The sequence below is a fragment of the Pseudomyrmex gracilis genome, unplaced genomic scaffold (assembly GCF_002006095.1).
Source record: "Pseudomyrmex gracilis isolate BER0280 unplaced genomic scaffold, ASM200609v1 scaffold_16, whole genome shotgun sequence".
NCBI lineage: Eukaryota > Metazoa > Arthropoda > Insecta > Hymenoptera > Formicidae > Pseudomyrmex > Pseudomyrmex gracilis.
In genome coordinates, this window is record NW_018020600.1 from 379,206 (window position 1) to 399,837 (window position 20,632).

At 35.9% G+C, this 20,632-nt stretch overlaps 1 protein-coding gene across 1 annotated transcript; it reads right to left on the reverse strand.

The window, feature by feature from the left end:
• Nucleotides 1-24: 24 nt before the first annotated feature.
• On the reverse strand, nucleotides 25-20,150 carry LOC109864012 (dynein heavy chain 8, axonemal). Its single transcript, XM_020444787.1, has 66 exons — nucleotides 20,022-20,150; nucleotides 19,550-19,772; nucleotides 19,301-19,452; nucleotides 18,951-19,149; nucleotides 18,700-18,863; nucleotides 18,442-18,618; nucleotides 18,148-18,369; nucleotides 17,973-18,074; nucleotides 17,739-17,885; nucleotides 17,376-17,650; nucleotides 16,940-17,279; nucleotides 16,626-16,852; nucleotides 16,062-16,546; nucleotides 15,827-15,986; nucleotides 15,534-15,739; nucleotides 15,247-15,371; nucleotides 14,968-15,148; nucleotides 14,548-14,885; nucleotides 14,274-14,437; nucleotides 13,882-14,136; nucleotides 13,560-13,800; nucleotides 13,232-13,431; nucleotides 12,984-13,155; nucleotides 12,779-12,924; nucleotides 12,558-12,696; nucleotides 12,259-12,489; nucleotides 11,945-12,150; nucleotides 11,646-11,866; nucleotides 11,266-11,551; nucleotides 11,009-11,147; nucleotides 10,707-10,927; nucleotides 10,444-10,627; nucleotides 10,234-10,374; nucleotides 9,807-10,154; nucleotides 9,515-9,704; nucleotides 9,150-9,295; nucleotides 8,828-9,026; nucleotides 8,602-8,720; nucleotides 8,154-8,490; nucleotides 7,797-8,067; nucleotides 7,507-7,707; nucleotides 7,174-7,419; nucleotides 6,661-6,979; nucleotides 6,363-6,589; nucleotides 6,060-6,282; nucleotides 5,824-6,000; nucleotides 5,555-5,722; nucleotides 5,211-5,426; nucleotides 4,956-5,093; nucleotides 4,582-4,878; nucleotides 4,348-4,503; nucleotides 4,132-4,287; nucleotides 3,927-4,062; nucleotides 3,695-3,846; nucleotides 3,337-3,590; nucleotides 2,824-3,252; nucleotides 2,463-2,739; nucleotides 2,198-2,384; nucleotides 1,845-2,106; nucleotides 1,530-1,769; nucleotides 1,274-1,441; nucleotides 992-1,133; nucleotides 702-891; nucleotides 496-614; nucleotides 250-414; nucleotides 25-177 (listed from the first exon to the last, which is right to left on the reverse strand). The coding sequence occupies exons 1-66, from the start codon at nucleotides 20,148-20,150 to the stop codon at nucleotides 52-54; spliced, it is 13,779 nt and encodes a 4,592-aa protein (XP_020300376.1). The 3' UTR covers nucleotides 25-51.
• Nucleotides 20,151-20,632: the final 482 nt, after the last annotated feature.

A 20,632-nucleotide genomic window follows, 5' to 3' on the forward strand; every position in this document is an offset into this window, starting at 1 on the left:
AATTTCAAACTGTGTTTTCTCGAATGTTTTGCTTTCTTTATTTGTTTATTATTATTTATTATCACATAATAAAGCAACACCACGTAAAATCCAATAATCCGGATTTTTATTGGTTTGTAACCAAAGTGATGTTATCAGTAAGTTGTAAGTCCGTTGAGGTTTTTTATATACGGGACACTGCAAAAGATTTGTATAATAATAATAATTATTATTATTAGTATTTCAAAATAGATATTTGTTCATACTCACTTGATATAATTGCAAACTCTTGTCTGGCACGTTATTATGTATAACAAAAATATGTATTACCGGCATTAACACGTAAAGAACTTTGTGAACCGATTCACACAAACGATTGTTTCTCTTGTCCCAGCCAGCACCCTCCAGAAAGAGTCCGTAAACATAAACACCTTCCTATTTCGCAAATATGATGTAATTAATTTTTTTAATAACTTAACAGTAGCATTGTGTGTATGTTACAGAAATATTGTATACAGGAGGTGGTTTTTTTATCTCTTCTGTCATGGCTCGTAAGACTTCATTATGAAATATGACGTTATCTAAAGCCCATTTATGTGCTCGCGTCACTTCCTGCTTCATTGCCGTCAAAAATCCTGTAAATTCATCATCAATCAAGTTTCGTACACGAAGAGTTGTATCAAAATTCTATGTGTTTAATTTACTACAAGATATTAACTTACCTTGAGGATTAAAGAAACCAGTCATCCAAAACTTTGCTGGTCTCCCTATGTATAACCAGGTCAAAAATTGCTGATTTCTTTCTAATAGTTCTGTAAACCAGAATCCCAAAGTGGCGGATTCCCATGATCGAGCTTTCCAAGCTTTCGGTATTCTGGCGTCGTATATGTTATCAAAAGTATCTCGCAATTCCTTAAACATACGTTTATATAAATATATTTGTTTGGTTTACATATATAAAAACAATTTTTTTTGTTTTAAAAAGTATCAATTAGGAAAAAAACAATAATACCTCGCTCATTATAATCACGCCTTCTATAGCCAGTAGAAGATTCTGAAGCATGACGCGTACCAATTTTATAACTACTTGTATTCTGTCGATCTCTTGCTTCAAGAAAATATTCATGGGAGCGGTATGACCCATTGCGCGTAATCTGCAATCAAAGAAACGTTTTATCATCGCGTTATTAAAATGTAAAAACTAGACAAAAATAATTGTTTCATAGTTAAAATATGAAACAATTATACAAGAGGAATTAGTAATTATTCATGCAAGATAATGTAAGACGCGAACCTGTTTTTAATTTCGAACATATCGTATAATGGCGGAATCTTTTCTAACATTTCCTTTGCCTGTCGCGTAACAACCACTTCTCGAGACTCTGCGCCAACAATCCCCGCTTCCTTTGGTTGCACAGATACGATCGTGTCCAGCACGGTCTGTGTAGTGTTGCTCTGGTATCTACAATGCGCGCAACATGCATAATTTTTCAATTACTTTGCATATTTTTGCATAAATATATTTACATTCTTTCTTCACAATAGCTTACGTAATATCCGCATTCGGATGCAAGCCATACACCTGCGGTGGATCTACCGTGCTCATGGCATCTATCGCTTTTAGATACTCGCTGACTAGCTTAAATATTAGAAGCGGATAACCTTTGTAGAAAGCAAAACCTTCAGTAAAAAGCGCATCCGTGAACCACATTTTTGCAAACGTATTTAACAATCTCTTGTCATAGTCGTCTGTGACACGTCCACCGTATTGTACTTCGCTTATCATGTAACTGTGAAAAAATACGAGCATACATGTAATATTAACGCGAAAAAGAAAGATCAACATTGTGAATCTTCTTGTTTACCGCATGATCTGCCAGTTTATTCCTCGCTTTGGGTCAAGATCGTTCAAATGATTATTTATAAACATGCAGGAAGCGAGCCAGTCCGCCGAGTTAAATTCATACGGTATGTTCCATCCTAGAGGACCGAACTTGCGCCTTTCCTGAATCACGGTGTGCAGGAAGGACACAGTGTATACTAGCGGTATGTATTGCGCGGCATCGCATTGATCCAGCATTTCCTGATTCATAGCGCTGTACGTCGCCAGTAAACCCGCGCGTACTCCTAAAAGGCAGAAATGGCGCGTTTTGACTCTTTCTCGTTTCCTTTAGTTCTTGATATAAGAAACTTTATCTAAAGAAATAAAAATAGATGCCTTGCGGGGATTCGAATGTATATTTTATAGACATTTGCAGTAGGGAAACGGGAAAGTCTTTGTGCGGTTCTGTTGTGATCCATACGCGGAAATCCGGATGAGGGGCCTCCATTTCCAGAAGGAAGGTCGCCAGTTCCGTCATATAGTCCAAGCCTAAATGACAATTCTGGCACAATGCCCAGAAACCCTGTGCGAGCAGCATGAATGAGTAATACACTTTGTATACAAAATACACGTTGAAGAGATTTATTTTCCCGTATTATACCTCAGTTTTCGCGCTCTGAAGCAACCGACGAGCATGAACTTCTTGACCCTGCCCCATCGATACGCTTTTACAAACGATCTCCATTCTTTTCGCGAGTTGCTCGATACTCGGCGTGGGATCCGAGCCCATACTTAAAAAACAGATCATCGGCATGTTTGGCCGCGACTCGCTATGCATCACGTCCAAAAGCGTGATCACGGGTTCGGCGTATTTCGCTCCCAATGAGAACGCTATGTACTTTCTAGATTGCGATAGCGCTCTGTCCAAACACCAAGCTCTAAAAACAAATATCGCTTACATAAACTGGAAGTAAATGAAATTCAGAGTGAGAAAAATTTTCGAAAACATCTCGGAAGATTACCGTATCAGTAGCAATTTACGAAACGTGTCCAACGTGTTATAACCATCCGGTATAACTTCCTCTTCCGGTGCCTCTTTGTCGAACCAGTGCTTCCAAGCCTTCTCGGAAGCGGTTACTTGCGACGTGATATACTGGAACTGTCGTAATGACGAAAGCGCGACCAGATTTAGCCACGTCACATCCGTGATCCATCTGCAGGGTTTTGGTTCGACAGCTTTCAGGTCCAGCGCCGCGCCGCCTTTAATAAGATACTGAAATTCTTCGTGTGAAATGCTGCCACGTTGCAGGTCGATTTTCAGCGTCATCAGCAAAATGAACATGTATTTGTGTATCTCGTAAAGTCCGCGCGCCTTGTACTTAAATACGTCGTATGTCAGATATTCGATGATGTGATTTATTCTTCTTTGATTGACCGGACTTTTCTCGGATCTGAACAGATATCGTGACTTTATATCTTCGACTTTTTGTACGATATCAGAAATATTAAATTATTCTAGAATTGTTTATATTTACCTAGCCATAGAGATATCAAATCGTTCCAGAAATTGAGCGAGAGACGTTTGGTACATGCAATTGACGTGCGGCATGTCGCATATCAAGAAATATAAAACGCTACCACGTGTCGCAACCGGTCGGAATTCTTCGCGAGCCGTATCAATTTTTAACTCCGTATCTTTCGCGATATTCAGCTTTTCATTCACTTCCGCCGCTGTCTGTTTTGTGATATTTAATACCGCCATTAATTCAACGTCTTCTATCAAAGGTCCCTTTTAACAAAAAGTAAACATATCGTGAGAGAGACAATTTTATGTACTTGAGAATTACGTAATTAATTAACGCTATGTTCACTAGAAGAACAAAACGCGCATACGTGCACAGTCGCTAATTTATGTAAAAGATTATCTTCTAATTCTTTGATTTTTTTGATATTTGCGGACACGTCGGCGATCAGTTGTGTTTTTTCCATCTCTAATTCTTTTTTCTCTTGTAAAATAACTCTTCCTAAAAGTTGATCTTCCAAGCCTGTAAACATAAGACAATTCGAATAATTTATTGAACAAAATACTATTTAAAATATTAAGTATTTATATATATAACTGTACCTTTCATCGTTACAGTAAAATCGATTATAGATGTGTGAGCAAAGATTTCTGGAGTGTAAAAAGGATTCGGTAGCTTCGTCGTCATATAAAGTCTGAAATCTTTGCTAACATCCACTTCCTTATCACCTAATTTCACCTAAATAATAATAATACTAATAGTATGTCAAAATATAAAGTTGTGCGAAAGATTGAAAACATGTTTTACCTTCAAAGAAGTTCCTATTTTTATAAAATTCTTTTCCAGTAAATTATCTAACACCGGATCTATTTCCTCTCCGACATCTTGTATCAATAACGGTCGTCCTAACGATATCGAATCTTCTAGATGGTTTCTGAAATATTTGTGCGTAAACCATGTCACCTGAAAAACAGATTGTGTAAAATCGATATTGTTACACATTTCACGCAAACTATCGAGTACTTGTAAATCAAATTTCATTTCTTTGTTTTTGATCCACGTTTTGCCTTGTAATTGTGGGTCGATCAAGAGGGGATATCTCGGCGCTTTTGTCACAATTATTCCATTCTGAAGCGACAGTTCGTCGGTAGGCAAACCTTGCAAACTCCACTCACCGATCTGCAGCGAATTACACATTTGTTCATTTGGCACAAGTTTCAATTATATTTTTCTCACAACTAGGTATATATTACGTACGGTAGCTGTATCCGTCAACGCGCTAACGACATTTATAGTAAGAGAAATCGGGATTTTTTTATCTTGTATGAAATCGATCCACTTCCTCTGCAAGAGAAAACGTAACTCTTGATTAAACGGCCCGCAATAAGACAGGAATCCCGTTAGCACCAATATGTCTCCGACAAGACGTTCCGTTTCTGATTTAAAAACGTCTATTTGATCCGTCCATCTTGTTCTTTCTCCCGACAGTCCTTCGATCATGGCACCTGCGGTGTCCAGTTTTGCTTGACAGACCGCAGCTTGATCGATTATCACCTAATCACAATATGAGAAACATATAGAGAAATATATTGAATTTTGGTTATATAATGTTACCACTAATATTAGCGTACTTGTCGCTCTTGTGTCACAGTGTCGAACTCTCTTTGCACTATCTTCAAGTCGTCATCCTTTTCTTTTAACCGTTGTTCGGCCTCAATTAAATTTTTATTAGCTTTCTCATATTTAATTTCTTGCACAGCGAGATTCGCCTGCAGAACATTATTCTCTTTTTATTAAACATCTCTTCCTTCAGTTACACAAGCCACGGCATAGAAATAACTGTTTTCGTCCGACACAAGTGCGTAGTAATGTTTATTAATAGATACCTTTAAAGGTAGCACATCTTTATTTATTTCGTAAAAAGCAACCATAGAGATGGTCCACTGTATGAGACCGGCAACGTTTCCACAGGCTATCTTTGCGGCCTCGTAAGTATACATAGGATAATTTAAATACGGCATCATTAAGTCGATCGTTTCGGCGTTAATGTTATCTTTTGGAAAATATTGTAAGTTATGTAAAAATCGAGTGTCGGCCATGACCTGTAAAAAACAAATTACGAAATGTGTTTACGTATCTAAAATTACATAGCGCGCTTCTCCTTCACTTTTATTAATATGTTAACATATTTATTAATTTATATACACATAGTTTATACACATCCTAATACCTTTAACGATTCCGACCACGACGGCACTAGAAATTGATGTTCGTAATCGGGTTTGACCGGATCTAATTTTCTTCCAAACAAAATCAAAACGCAATCCATTATGAGCATAATTAAATACGGTGGTTTAGCCAATTTACGAACAGTGGAAATATCTACTGGTTTTATAGTCTAAAATAAACCGATATTACCGTCATCAAATTATTGATGTTAACAAAAACAAGGAGGACATGTGATTAGCATATTTTATACGTATTAATTAATTATAATACCTGTAAAGCAGCTTCAGCTTCTAACAAAGCAGGTTCCGCGGCTTTCAACGTTTGTTCCGCCACTGCCTTATCCTTAGCTATCAATTTTAAAATTGTTTCCGCTTCATCTTTTGTTACCTGCACTTTTGCCTTCATGTTTTCAGCTTCTTTCTTTTTTTCATTTACACTTTCTAAAATCTATAAATATCATACGCCAGTAAAAACAACGGATTTTGTAAATATAGCATAATGCTTACCGCTTCTATTTGTACGTTCTTTTCTGCGATCTCCTTTTGATTTTTTTCTAATTCCTTCCGTAACTCTTCCACTTGAACCGCGGCATCGATCAATTTGTTTAAACCACTGCTCATGTGAGAAGTAAGCGTGTTAATATGCTCTAATCGTTGCTTGTAAAATGTCTTGTAACTGTCGATAAACGTTAAAAATGACTTTGGAGTCACATATACTTGACGACGGAATCTACAATTGTTGAAATAAAACTGCTTTACATTTTGCTTTTACACAGATATCAAACTATTAGCGAGAGTGGTAAAGTAAACCTCTCGTAGTATTCTGTGCAGGTGTCGTTTACGTCGTCTTGAATGTCGCCCATAACTTGAATTAATTGCTGTTTGACTTCTGGAGTGGATATAATTCTATATTTGTCTAAGAAATGTTCAGCAACCGCATATAACGCGTCCCTCGGCCATCTTGAAAACCAATTTATCGTGCAACCGGATATAAGACCGGGAAATTTCAACGCTCGTGACCTGAACTTGTCGCCGACCTATGAAACTTTTAACTCAATAACTCGATACAAAAGTCCAAATTGTTAAAAACAACGATGAAGAAACTCACAGGTGAAAAACATAAAACTATATGCAAATTGTTTCTCGCTCGAGATATGAAGTAATCGTAAAGATTGTCCTGTGTCGGTGGGCGACGAGGATCGTCCTTTTTCATTAAGGGCGTGATAATTGTCAGAATCTCATCTAACTCTTCCTTTGAGAAAAGATTGGCTACCTCGCCGACACTCAGCATGTTGTTTATATATTCCAAAAACGCCTCGTCTTTTACTTCATTATCGGTGAAAATAAAGGTGAGACCTTTGCTTCCTGTACCAACGGTGCGATATAACTTTCGCAAATCGTCCATCAAACTGGCCACATTATAAATCCTAAAAAACACTATTATTCAGTTACTTTCTTCAAATAATTATATTTTTATTATAAAAATATTTTATTTTCTTACAAAACAATATATAACAAAATATTAAAAAAATAAAAAACCAAATTTTATTTTATAATTATTTTTGTTGTTTTAGAGTTAAATAAAGGATGGGGAGATATTCGGTGAAATTTTAATTCTTGCCTAGTTAAAGTTATCTGGAAGAAGTTAAATCCCGCAATAAAAGATGCCAGTCGCGTCAAACTCTGCTTGCCGGATCCTCCCACTCCTACCAAGAGTGCATTCCCTCTGGGAACTCCAAGTATTCTCGATATTCGTATCAAGTGTACCAGAGCGTCGTGGAAAAAGACTAGATCGAGACGCATGCCGCGTACATATTCATTAAACTGCTCCATATTTTGAACAACTTTCTCAACAACGATATCGTAACTGCAAGTAACGCAGAAATATTAATGCAATCTCGTTTTTTAAAATTCATCAGCATGAAGAATCGCTGTATCTCTCTTGCTCAGATACCTCGGTATCTCTTCATAAATCTTGGGTGCCTCAAACACAAAATCTTCCGGTTCGTCACCTGTCGGTTCCGGCGGTTCGCGAAGAAAATTAACGAAGTACGTCTCAACCGGAGAATAATGCTCGAAGTCCGGACCTAATAATTTCTCTGCCGTGAGCTTTAAAGTATTTTGGAACCACTCTTTATCGTCAACGGTCGTGAAACTGCAAAAGAAGCGAGAGATTCATTGTCCTAACCAAGTACTTAAAAATAGTTAAATTTAAAAAAATATTTAATGATATATGCAGCAAACCGATCTGCTATCACGCGCGTGCATTCGTGTTCCCACAATTTCAGCAGAGTCGTTATAGACTTGCACTCGGCTCTCTCTATTCGGAGTATTCCCTCCCAAATGCGAGACAGATCGCGCAAGTTAAAAACGTAGTGGAACTTCGCTGGAGTAGGTAACATCTTTGTTTTAACTCGCTGCCATAATATTCGTGTTAACGGCACGAGCTTCGGCAAGAAATCGACAATGGTTTCGGAGAATCTTGTGGTACAAAAGTAGCCTTGTCCGATAGTACCTGCGAGTTTTGCACGCATTGCAATAGATGTTATTATTTTTCTTATTTGTATTTTTTTACTAAAGAGATAAACTTTTTCTGCTCACTAAAAATCGTATCCATTGATTTGTTGGAGGGCAGGGTACAGTTAAAAATATTAAACTGCCGTTTCAATCGTGGCGGAATATCATTTCGTCCTCCGCCGGGATGTCGCATAGCTGCAAGTAACATAATGTCTTGCATGGTGCAAAAGTCGCCTGGTTTATCCAACGAGTAAAATCCATTGAACTCCATTAACTGGCGCACCACTTCGTTCGTAATTTGATCGCCCCATTCGTTTATGGTCGGCATATTTATATCGTCGATAAAAATAGTCATTTTTCGACCACCGGGAGGTCCGTAAGTAGTTCCCACTCGTTTTTCAACGTAACTCTCAAATACGCGCTGAAAACAAAACATAAATGACGAACATAATAAAAAATACATCTTTATACATATAATCCTATTGACGTTAACAAGTTAATTTTGTGTGTATATTAAATATGAAATTATTACTTGAACCATGTTGGGTGTGGATGCCGAAGAAAAGTTAAAAAATTTATTTAGATGAAATTCAGGATCATGCTTGGACATGTAGCTTTTGATCATTACAGTCTTGGCGGTACCTTCTTCTCCTGTTATGTAATTAATCCAAAATATGTGTGTTATTATATAAAAGTTGAAATATCAAACACGTTAAAATATTTGCTATTAAGATTATTCAATATTTTGATATGTCTACCTATTAAAAGCACTGATTTTTCTTGCTTTGCTATAATATCCACCAAAAACAACGTTCTCGTATTATCAACGTTAGGAACGAGAATAGTGTTGTATTCTAAAACACGATCTTCGGGATATTCAAATTCCGACACTATTTTGTTCCAGTGTATCCATTTTCCATCGTCTGATACCAAGTACTCGAAAATAGTTTCATCTTTCTATACGCGGACGAGACATTTACAGAATACAGATATTAAAAAAAACATGTCACATTACGCGTTTACTTCATATGTTAAATAAAATAATATGTTGTAATACAAAATATATTATATTCTACGAACTGTACAGTTTGGCCAGTTGCATTTTGATTCGTGATTCACAAAATATTCTTGCAACGCAAGTCGATCGTCGAGTTCCAACACCGCGCCCAAACTCCACATGAGAGAAAACAAGAAAAGCTTTTCGATGTGATGCTCGGGTAATACTCCTGTAAATTACGACCTGGATGAAAATCTCTGATACATATTCTGTTCAATAACAAACTGTAACTGCAAAATTGTCAACATTCACTGTGTGAATTGTAACATATTTGAAAGACAAAATTTATTATTTATAACGCTATGGTGTGTATATCGTGTTGAAATTGTGCATATTTATATATTTCCAGCGGAAAAATATCTCAGTGTAAAAGGGATTTTATATTTACTGGCTGGATCAGAATTTCCGACATTCAAACCTTCCAACAAATCAATACATTGCCGTATGTAAAGCGCTTCTAAAAGCATTATTTTAGCATGAAGCTTTGTTTGAACGAATATGTGGGCATCTCCATATATTTTATGGAACAATGTTCGTAACACTCCGGCTTCATACACGGTGCATTTTTTCAACCAACCCTGTATTAAAAATATTGCGACATCAAAGAGTAGAATTTTGCATATAAAGTAACGACAGAATAACATAACAAAATAAAGATTATCAACCTGGACTTATATTACCTCTAAGATTGAACTCCATTTTAATACAGAAGCACTGACAAACACCATTCCCATGCGGGATATAGTCGCAGGAGACGCATTGTCTACGTTGTCGGGCTCGAACACCAGTTTGTTATTTGGCGCCATTACAATGCGATCTCCGTTAGCCAACGTTAACGTCTTATTGTCATCGAGAACGGAATTTAAATTTTCGATCCATAACGTGTCGACTGGGCCGTCTAGTACAATCCACACATTTTCCGTTTTTTTTGCTTGCATGCTCCTTCGCCATATAGTAGAAAATATACCGTCGGTCCAGTCATTGGTCGCAACATCGAGTCTCCCGAACATTTGGGATGCAGTTATCGCCTATTGATAGTTTTGCTCAAAGAAGAATTTACTTTGATAACAAAGAATCATATTAGATTATCGAAAGAAAAATATTAACTTTTGGATTCATTCTAATTTCTTTGTGCGGTATGCCCATTTCTGTCAGAGCTCTCATGAGCGCCCATATGCATCGCGTTTTACCGGATCCTGTTGGTCCAAGAACCATCAGACCATGGCGAACAAGTGATGTCTCGTATAACTGCGAAATTCGTAGTTGTCTTAAAAGTAGTTACCAAAATCGATGAAGATTCGATATGCAATTATGCACCTGTAAAGTTTTCAAATTCCATTCACTATGATTCATTATTCCAAGAGCAGCTGTAGCGTTAGCTATAGCTTTCTGTAACTCTTTATACGTCTTGGTCGTTAACTTTATTCCTGGGAACATGTCTTCGATGAGGGACATGAACAGAGATTCATCCTCGTCCACTAGTTTGGAAAGATTCATATCGCTAATAAAAATTAATACACATTTAAAACATCTTTATTTTTTCTTTTAATTGATTATATAAAAAGTACAAAAAAATATACCGCAACACTCTCATAAGTGTGGTTTCTTCCGAATCGGTAGGATTCGCACGTTTTTGAGCACCGAGTGTGCGCAGACACGACAAGATGTTTCTCAATCCGAAATCATAATGCACTTGCTTGCTGAGCTGTTCCTCGCACAGTTTGTACAATATGAAAAATTTTCGCGCCAAGACCACGTTCTCTTTGAAGCCACATGCCGCAAGTTTTACTCGCATTATGATCTACGGAGAAAATTAAATTAATTTGCAAGTTGTGTGTAATGAGATTTCTGTTACAAAAGTCGTATTTATTAAGAGATGTACTTGTCTATCGGGAACCATCATAGCTACACTTCTGAACTGTATCTTTAAATTTTCCGGTAATTCCTGCCGGCCAGCGTATCCTGGATTCATAGTGATAAATATTCCAAACTCATAATTGAGTTTATATGTTTCACCGTCGCTATAGAAAAATATATTACCAAAAATATATTACTTTTCGATATAAAAAAATTGTATGCAATTTTTTCAGGTTTAATTTTTTTACGTACGTTCAATAAATTAATTTTTCATAGAAATACCTGAACAAAAAGCTCAATTTCCGTTCTTTACGCGCGTTAAGCACAATTGCGATTTGTTGTGCGGCGACCGATAACACCGGTAGATCGATCCGATTAAATTCGTCGAAGCACCCCCAAGTACCGGACTGCGCCAGTCCCTTAAATATTCTGCCCAAACCGCGAAAGTCCATTTGATCGGAGCAATTAAAAACAACAACATATTTCCCCAATGCTTTTCCCATGTCCTTTGTTGTTTCCGTTTTTCCCGTGCCGGCAGGACCTGCGGGAGCTCCGCCGAAATTCATTCCTGAAAAAAAACGAACATGGCGCAAAGATAGCAATAAGTGATGTGAATAATGCGAATGTTATATTATACAATTTTTAAGGTGCAAGTATCATACCCACAGCTTGTGCCAGCGTTATATAACACCTGTCTGTGAGCGGAGTAATCGCGAGACGATCCGTACAGCCTAAGAATTCATTTTGATAAGTAAAATCTACATCAGTTATTCTGATCGGAACTTCTTCCGTCTCTTCATTGTAATAGAATCGACACTGTTTTGCCCACTCAAAATCATAAACGCTTCGAATTCGGAGTCGACATAAATCGTCAAATATGTCTCTGAAAAATGTCTTGATAACTTCTCGGTTTCTTTTGCTTCACACTTACACGAAAGAAATAATTGTTCGGAATTAACACCTTTGATGAACGTGTATCGTTATTAGACATTCGTATTTTACTCTGACAAATTTCGTCAAGTCTCGAACGGTCGCTTCTATAAGACTGTTCAAGAGGTCCAAAAACCACTGATTAGTTCTTTTCATTATAGTTCTGTCGCGCTTGGCTGTCGTGACTGCTATTTCGGAATCGCGCGTCCATAGAACTTGTAACGCTAACAAACCCACCTTAAAGAAAATTAACATATTTCATGTAATTAATTTAATTTAATTTTATATTTTTTTTACTTTTTTGTTTATTAAAAGCTCAATATTACTATATAAACATTATCTTACTTGCAAAATAGAGTTTTCTATCAATGACAAAATGTCAAATTCTGTCGTGTGAAATGATTGCAGTCCCATTGCAATTACAGCACCAACAGATTGTTGATGAACGGTCAACAAAGTATTCAACCAGTTCTCTACACCTCCTATACATACAACTTCTTTCTCAAATATTATTTCCTCACTTTCGCGCGAATACATTGCTTGAATCTTTTCATATTCCTTTTCCGAAAACTTGAGCTGTAAGAAACAGTAGTAGTAATTTTATGATCGCCACAGTTTGTAATTTTACATTTATATCTCGTTACTCTTGCTATGTTGTCGAAAAAGCCGTCGAGATAATTCTGTATGGTGTGGCAATCGGCAGCTTGTCCAAGGATCTCCAACAAAGTAGGATCTGATATGAAGCAGAATCTTGGAAAAATAACTCGCTTGGTTTCCAGATAACTGTATGTGTGTTAATAGAATTTGTTAATTAAATTTAACACGGGTTTGAGCGATTGTTTCGACTTAGCAATAGTTTGTATACCCGCTAAGGGACTTCTGCAAAGATTCTAGTTGTTCCAGCAAATGAGGCAAAAACTGACTCATAGTTTCGTCTCCCGTACATGTTTCTACCGCATTTAATTTTTCGTGAGCGCGAATCATAAGCTTGGTCCAGGCTTTGTCGATGGTCTGCAATAATAATTAATTATATTATCTTGTTGTGAGTTATTACGTGCGGATTTCTTTACATTGAAACGCTTTGCCTCAGTGGGCAGTTGCTTCGATATGTCGCCGCCGATAAACACCGCTTCTAAATAAGCCCACAGATTCTGCACAGTCAACCATTTTGCTAATATTTCTGACGTGTTACTGAGTTTAGTCTGCCATAACTGAATCTCTTTCTTAAACGGAGCGTTGTAACTGCGTAACATTTATTGAATATAGTTGCGAAACTTGACACACATGATTAAATATTCGAACGTAAATGTAACAATACCGATTTGCCAGCAACGAACTTATGATCATCAAACTATCTTCAAGTTGCGCTATTATCTCAGCCGTTTCGATACCTTTCAGTAATAGTTCGCCTCTTTGTTTAAAAGAGGAGAATTGTAGATTCACAACCGACCAATCTGCAATCACTTGCTTCAATTTGAATTCGATATCTTGCTCTTTTACAGCACTGATACATATATCCTATATAATACGATTATTTTGATTTAAAGTATTTTTATGTACGCATAATATGTTTATGCAGAAGAAAAACAAGAATAATTAGCATTAATTAAAATCAATAATTTTGTGGCCCCCATTCAGATATACACCTCTACGTCATCTTTATATTTTAGCAAAGGTGCTTGCATAACATTTGCAAGTGTAAAAGTCTCAGATTCCACGTCAAAAAAATATTTGCACAAGGCGGACAATCTCTCCCAATGTCTGTTTTTCATGGCTTTATTAGCCATCATTTCTAATAACGGACACATCTCGTTGAAGTCGTCAATCTTCTTTTTTAGATCGATATAAGCTGGCCATTCTCTCATAGCTTTGGGTAACTTTCGGCATCTACACAATAACATTAGAAAATTATCACGATATTAAATTTTATGAATTAAGCACATTAATATAAATTTGTGATAGTTTTACTTGTTTTGGAATTCGGCTAATTCATTTATAATTGATTCAATATCAATTTCCGACCACGGAATATCATAGTAACTGTCAATAGTACGCATAACTTGCAAATACAACGTGTACAACTTCTGCAGCAGATTGAGCTCTCTTTTTCTTCGGTGCAAAGTTGGATATTCCGTTACTTCTATGCCAAATAAACTTTCGCCGCTGCTGTAAGTTTCGTATCTTTCCCATAATTCTTCGAATTGTGCTTGGAACAGAATGAGCCTTGAAAAATACAAAAAAGATTTTTATATGTATATTCTAATCTAAATTTCAAAATTATTTATACAAAGACTGAATATTTGTAATTGGTGTGTATGTAAATTCATAAAAATATTAAATACACTAGTAAAATTATATACCGTTCACTGGCTTCTTTTGCAGGTATTCCTTCGACCATCGGACCGTTGAATTCAAAGTCGATATCGAATTTCTCCACGTTCTGTTTGAGAACTTCGACTCCGTCAGTGAGTTCCTTTCTCAAAGGCTCTTGCATCTCACATATAATTACTTGGACTTGTTTTGCCTAGAAAATATCAATATTGTGCAGCATAATATGGTAATTTCAAATTATTGATATTAACAGACAGCGTATTAAATATATTTTAAAGATCTATGCAAGTAGCGAATTATTACCGTGTTGAGCATGTTGCTAAAATTATATCTCAGTCCGTCTACAATGTCCTGATCTTCTTTTAATATATTAATGTTGTATTTTCCCATCAATGCGTAAACCTCCTCGATCAGAATTAGTTCCATATCCAACGATATAAAATCATCTCGTATTTCTCTTAAACACTTCATCGCGACTCTGACATCCTCTAAGTCTTTGATATGTCTAGCGAGGACTTTGTTCTTTTCGTAAATGTAGTCCATAATACGGTGTAACTTTATCTTGTATTTCTGTGATAAAATGACACCCAATGACGTTTTCCATGCATTCGCTTCAACAAAGAATGCCAGTTTTAATTTATCTGTAAAAAAATATAAACACAGTAATCTATCATGTATGTACAAAATCGATATAAAATTATTTGTAATTTCCATACTAATTACCCATATTAATTTGAAGCGGACCGAGAACGTGTTGATCGGGCAAATTTTGAATTTCTGTCATTAAATTTTCATATTCCGTAAACTTCTCTTTGATTTCTTGTACAATGGGTTCAGAATCAACGAATTTTTGAATGATCTCGATTCTATTGTCCACCCATAGGTAGGAATATCGTAAATATGACTAGAAAGCAGTAATTAATACAGCATTGAAATTAATGTAAATATACATAACGTTTTTCTTGTATCTCGATTGTATTTGAAACAAAAAAACAAACTTACATTGCCAATTTTGGTAACATCATCTCTCATCATTAATATTAAGCCTTGTACACTCATTGAACTGCGAATTACATCCTTGTGATCGGATATGCTTTGAAAATAGTTACTGAGCGAATTATTGTCACCTGAGATACAAAATAAAACGTAAAAATACGTAAAAATATAATCAAAGATAATAAACACATTTGTTGTTTCCATTATTAACATACGTAAGTATATTTACTTAATTAGTATAATTAGTATAATACTTAATTAGTATATAAATTTGTTTTACAGAGTGTTATTACCAAGCGATTCTTGCGTGTTTGTAGAATATCGATGTCCCCACATAGTCACACTTCTGCTCGCTTCTATAATACCCGTTATAACTTTGCCGAAATGATGCTGCAGTTCCTCTATTGTCGGAATGATTACAATATTCGGTATTTGTAGAACAAAGTGCGTCATCATAATTGGAATTTCTTGCTCTGTTGTAACATCATCAATCACCAGACTAAAACGTAAAATACAAATAGCGGGATACGTTTCTACATTCAATAAATGAAAAAATATAGATACGCATAAAAGTACGTAAGATCACCTCGTAACAGTTGCTTTTTTCTTCAACAACTCCAAAGAATTTTTTGTGCATTTTACTAAAGCGTCGATCAATTTGCAATTGAAGTACGCGAAGAGTTCCATACAGTTGTTGTGCACGTGTTGTATATTAACTTTAATTGTTTTTTCAATGTGACCAAAGCCTATTTGATTAAGTCACTTATTTTAATTTTGTAATTATAGGCAATGTAAACTTAAAATAATTTTATCTAAGCTACCTGGTTCGTACGGTCCTTCTATTAATTTGCTTTCGGATCCTACTTTATGTATTTTTTCAAGGTCCATCCAATTATACTTAACATCTTCTACACTAGGATCAGTTATAAGATCCATAAATTTGTTAATAATCGTGACAACGGTCTTTTCCGCTGCTGAAGATTTAACTTCTAAATCAATTGCTATTGTATTTGTAAAAGCTATGTTATCGGCGGAAAACTGTTCCGGGCTTTTTGGATAATTATCTACTTTTAGCAGTATTATTTCCGCAATAGTCTCAAATACTTCATCTACTCTCGCTTCCTTCATGTCTGTCACTTTCTTGACAAATACCTCCGCGTTTTTTATTGCATGTTCCAGGTTGGTGCATACTTTAGAAATCATTAATGACGACCACGTAACTACCGACAGACAAGGCTGGAAAGCGATCTCGAGATGGACCAGTGCGATCTTCATTAAATGCAAAAATATAAGCGGAATAGATTTTCTATGAACGTATGATAAATATATAAATATTTTCCTTCCTTCACATTTACTAATATAAATTTATTAAGCAATTTATATACCTAAGAACATCATTTCTTTTAATCAGCTTTTTGACTCTTTCGCGGAATGACAAAATCTTCTCTTTGCAAAACATCAAAACCTGTATAAAATCTGACACATCCAATCTCAATTTAGACATGTGTTCCGATTCTCGTATCACTTCGTATATGTAGGAATCAAAATTTAAACAATATTTATTTGTTTTAGGATGACGCACGATTATAGGCGTTGATAACGCCAGACGAACCTGCAGCGATTTTAAAACTGAAGACAAATGGTCTTTCGAAAAAGCAAAATCTTATAGGATAATTGTCTTAAATGTAATTAAACTTACAATGTCGGCCGAGTCGTACCACGCTTTGTGATATATCATCTCGTAGTGAATAAATACGCCGATAAGTACATTATATATCTTAATGCATTTCTGCATAGATTCATGCAAGATCACCTTCTGATACGATCTGAACATATTCATAGGAACTTCCACGCGTTTATATAACTGCCGAATCCAGAGGATTCTACCGGCTACGAGTGGAAAATTCCTCGGCAGAGGCGGATCGGATCTGTCTATATTGTATCTATCGCGAACATCTTCAATTTCTCGTTCGTACGTTGCGACGAGCTCCAGGCACATTCTGTCGATCTTCAGTATTTTGAGATTTAATTTTCGAAATCTGGGAAAAAGAGAGAGCGGTTGCAATTAACATTTTTGTAATAACTTTATGCGCGGTCAAATGTGGTTAAAGAGATACTTTGTAAAAATATCATACCTATCGATCAACTGTAGAGCTAATGTAATATTTGGCACGAGAGCGACGCAATTACGAAAGAACGTTCTGAGCTCCACATCGGTTTCCGTCACGCTTTTCTTGTACTCCTCATAATCGGTATCGAAGTAAAGCTTTCTATGATCCAGAGGATCGTATTCTTGCGAGGAAATCTTCTTAAAAAAATTCGCGTACTTTTGCGCATACACGTCGATTCCTTCTATAGTCGAGCTGTGCAAAATAGCGTACATCCGTGCAGATTCAAGGATGTCCATGATCTGCGTATTATTCATCGCAAAGATAATGTAATTCTGCCCACACACATACACGTGTGACTTGCGTTTATAATTTGATTCTTTTACTCACTTTTATTAGTCTCGTCTTAAAAGTGTTAAATTTGCCAAAAACATACATTTCGGATACTTCGAAAGGTTTCTCATCGGGAGACTGTTCGACCTTCTTGCACATCTCGTTGTAACAATCATGATACGTCTCGCATAGCTTAATACAGTCCTACGAGATGATTGCTGATTTTATATTTACATTAGGAATAATTTTTCACCAAAAAAATGAAAATTTTATGCATTTTTGTATCTGCACCTTTATCTTAGATATCATTGTAGATTTCGACTCGGCCCAAACACTCAATATTCCATTTCCTGTTAAATACGCTTTACACGATAGTATCATTTGGTTTGTTATCTAAATACAGATTTAGATTGATGATGCATGATCGCAAATAATCTGCGCGAATGAAATAATTCGAGAAGATTACCTTCACATATACCGCGGTAACCATCTTTCTTGTGTTAAAAAATCGCGAGGTAGCGTAAGTCATTCTTATAGCGTACATAAGCGAAGGCAAGTAATCACCGATTTTTGTAGGATCTAGCCTATACAACGGTTGAGTAAATTTTTCCAAGGAATACAGATACTTCACATTATCTTGCGACAAAATATATATCGTTGTAACGTGATCTTCCAATGTTCTCCATTTCTACATATAAAACTTTTCAGTGACGAATACGACAATATAAATTTATAACTAATTGATTATTTTGTTTTTCACCTTGATAAGTTTTGATTTTGCTTCTGTTAGGAGTTGAATAAATGATTCAGTGTAAGGCGACTTTATATGATTCATTATCGATGAAAATAGACCGAGTAATCGACGCCAATACGCGAGTTCTGCGGTTGGTCCCACAGTCTCGGTTTCCCTGCGCAATTGTTCACTCTCGACAACAGCCTGAAAGATCGTTTTATAACGTCGAGAGAGAGATTTACATAAATGATTAATATTGTATAGTTTACAATTAATATCACAGACTCGTTCCATTAATTTCATCCATATCTGTACATCAGCTTCCGCCACTTCAATAATATCCGGATTGTGAATATTTTGTTTTATGCTTTCCGGAGTCGCCAAACACTTCTGATAAAAATCCCAATTAATTTGGAAGCATATAATGTTTTCTAGATCTATCTTTGTCACTGTAGAAAGACGAGAGAGAACAATTTCCGAATAAAAAACAATATACATGTGATAATTAAAATGGATAAAAATCACAAGTTGCTCACTATTGAGAAATTCGCAAAAATCTTTAAAATCGCCTATGAAATCGTTTTTGATCTTTTCCCCGATTTCGCTCTTTGTTAGTTCTTCCCATTGTACGTTAGCGGTTAAGGTACGTATGTGTAAACGTGAAATTAAATCGGATATCCCTGCTAAAGCGCTTCGTGATGTGGGATCCACTTCGGCATAAGCGTAATATGTCTCCTACGTGGAAAACACAACACAAAAGCAACGTGAAAAGTAAAGTTTTAAGGATAAAGCTTTTAAAAACCACTACTACCACTTTTTTCAAAAAAAAAAGAAAAAGGGGAAGAAAAGGAAAAGAAAAGACGCTTAGTTGACACCAAGTATTTACATCAAGTAACTGCTTTACTCCAAACTCAATGTTTGACTTTAATCGATAAACTATCACACATTTGCCTGAAAACTCTTCGGTGGTGCCATCCGTGACACAACAACGTATAACTTGTTGTTCTTTGCTGAGTTGCGGCGCCCATCGTCCAGATTCTAAAGTTTATAGATATAGTTCATGTATAACGCATTACAACGCGATATGAAGATTAAAACTGAGATAAGAGAAAAGCAAGAAGATAACAATTATTACCAAACATCGGAGGGCTCATAGGTTGAAGATATATAAGAATCGCTTGTCTTCCATCGGTGGCAAAGAAGCTGCTGAACACATTCACGTATTCATCTTTGTCGAGAACTCCTTCCTCCAGCAATTCGTAGTTCGTGTTTAAAATATAGGCTACTATCTCCAAGACATGCCGATGTGTAACTTTTAACATTCCTTCTCTGGCGTTGCGATTCTCCTTGTATTTTGCCTACAGAAAAAGAATATTGTGCGAATTTGTTTTAATCACATAATACTTTGAAGAAAAAGTTGTAAATACTTTGTATATCGCGTGCTTTGTTTTTTTTTTTTTTTCTACATGAGAATAGAGCAAACGACAAAAAACGTAAGCTAAAATATTAGCGTTATCTCGAAGTATCAAAAATAATAATGTTTCAGAATGGACAAAATTGTCCGTAATATTGTTCGTTAATTAAAAATATTTGGTAGAAGTATTTACAAGTCGCTCTTTTGTACTCTCCGTGGGTAGATCTTCTCGTGCGCCGATTCTTCTTTTCACCAACTCGGTGATACGTTGATCAATAGCCGGTTTCGTGTAATCTCGCGTTGCGGAATGTACATTTGCCATTTTTTTTTGTTGCAAATGTAACAAGTATGTGGAGGATCTTCAAAAGAAAAATAATATACAAGAAATATATATAGCTGCAACTACACTGATAGGACACCTTTTAATTCTGACAACTGACAGTTTCTAATCACATTACTTGAAATCATACGTACATGCACATATGCGTATGAAACGAGACAAAATAAACAAAGGATAGTAGAATATTTTAAAATATGCGCGATTTTCCAGTTTTGTTTTTCGCAACTTTTTTATTAAAAAAACATAAATGGTTCTGATCTTTGCTAATGAAGTGGTTTGAATCTTTGCTATGTTGATTCTGACCCACGCTAAAGTAACCAATTGCAAAGTTTTTAATCGCAAGCTAATTGACGCTTTATTTGGTTTTATCAAAAAAAAAAAAACTAATAAATAAAACAGTTTTAAAGTGTTCCTAATTAAAAAATTCTAACTCATTTGCGAACACACATTCTGTTTTGCGCGTG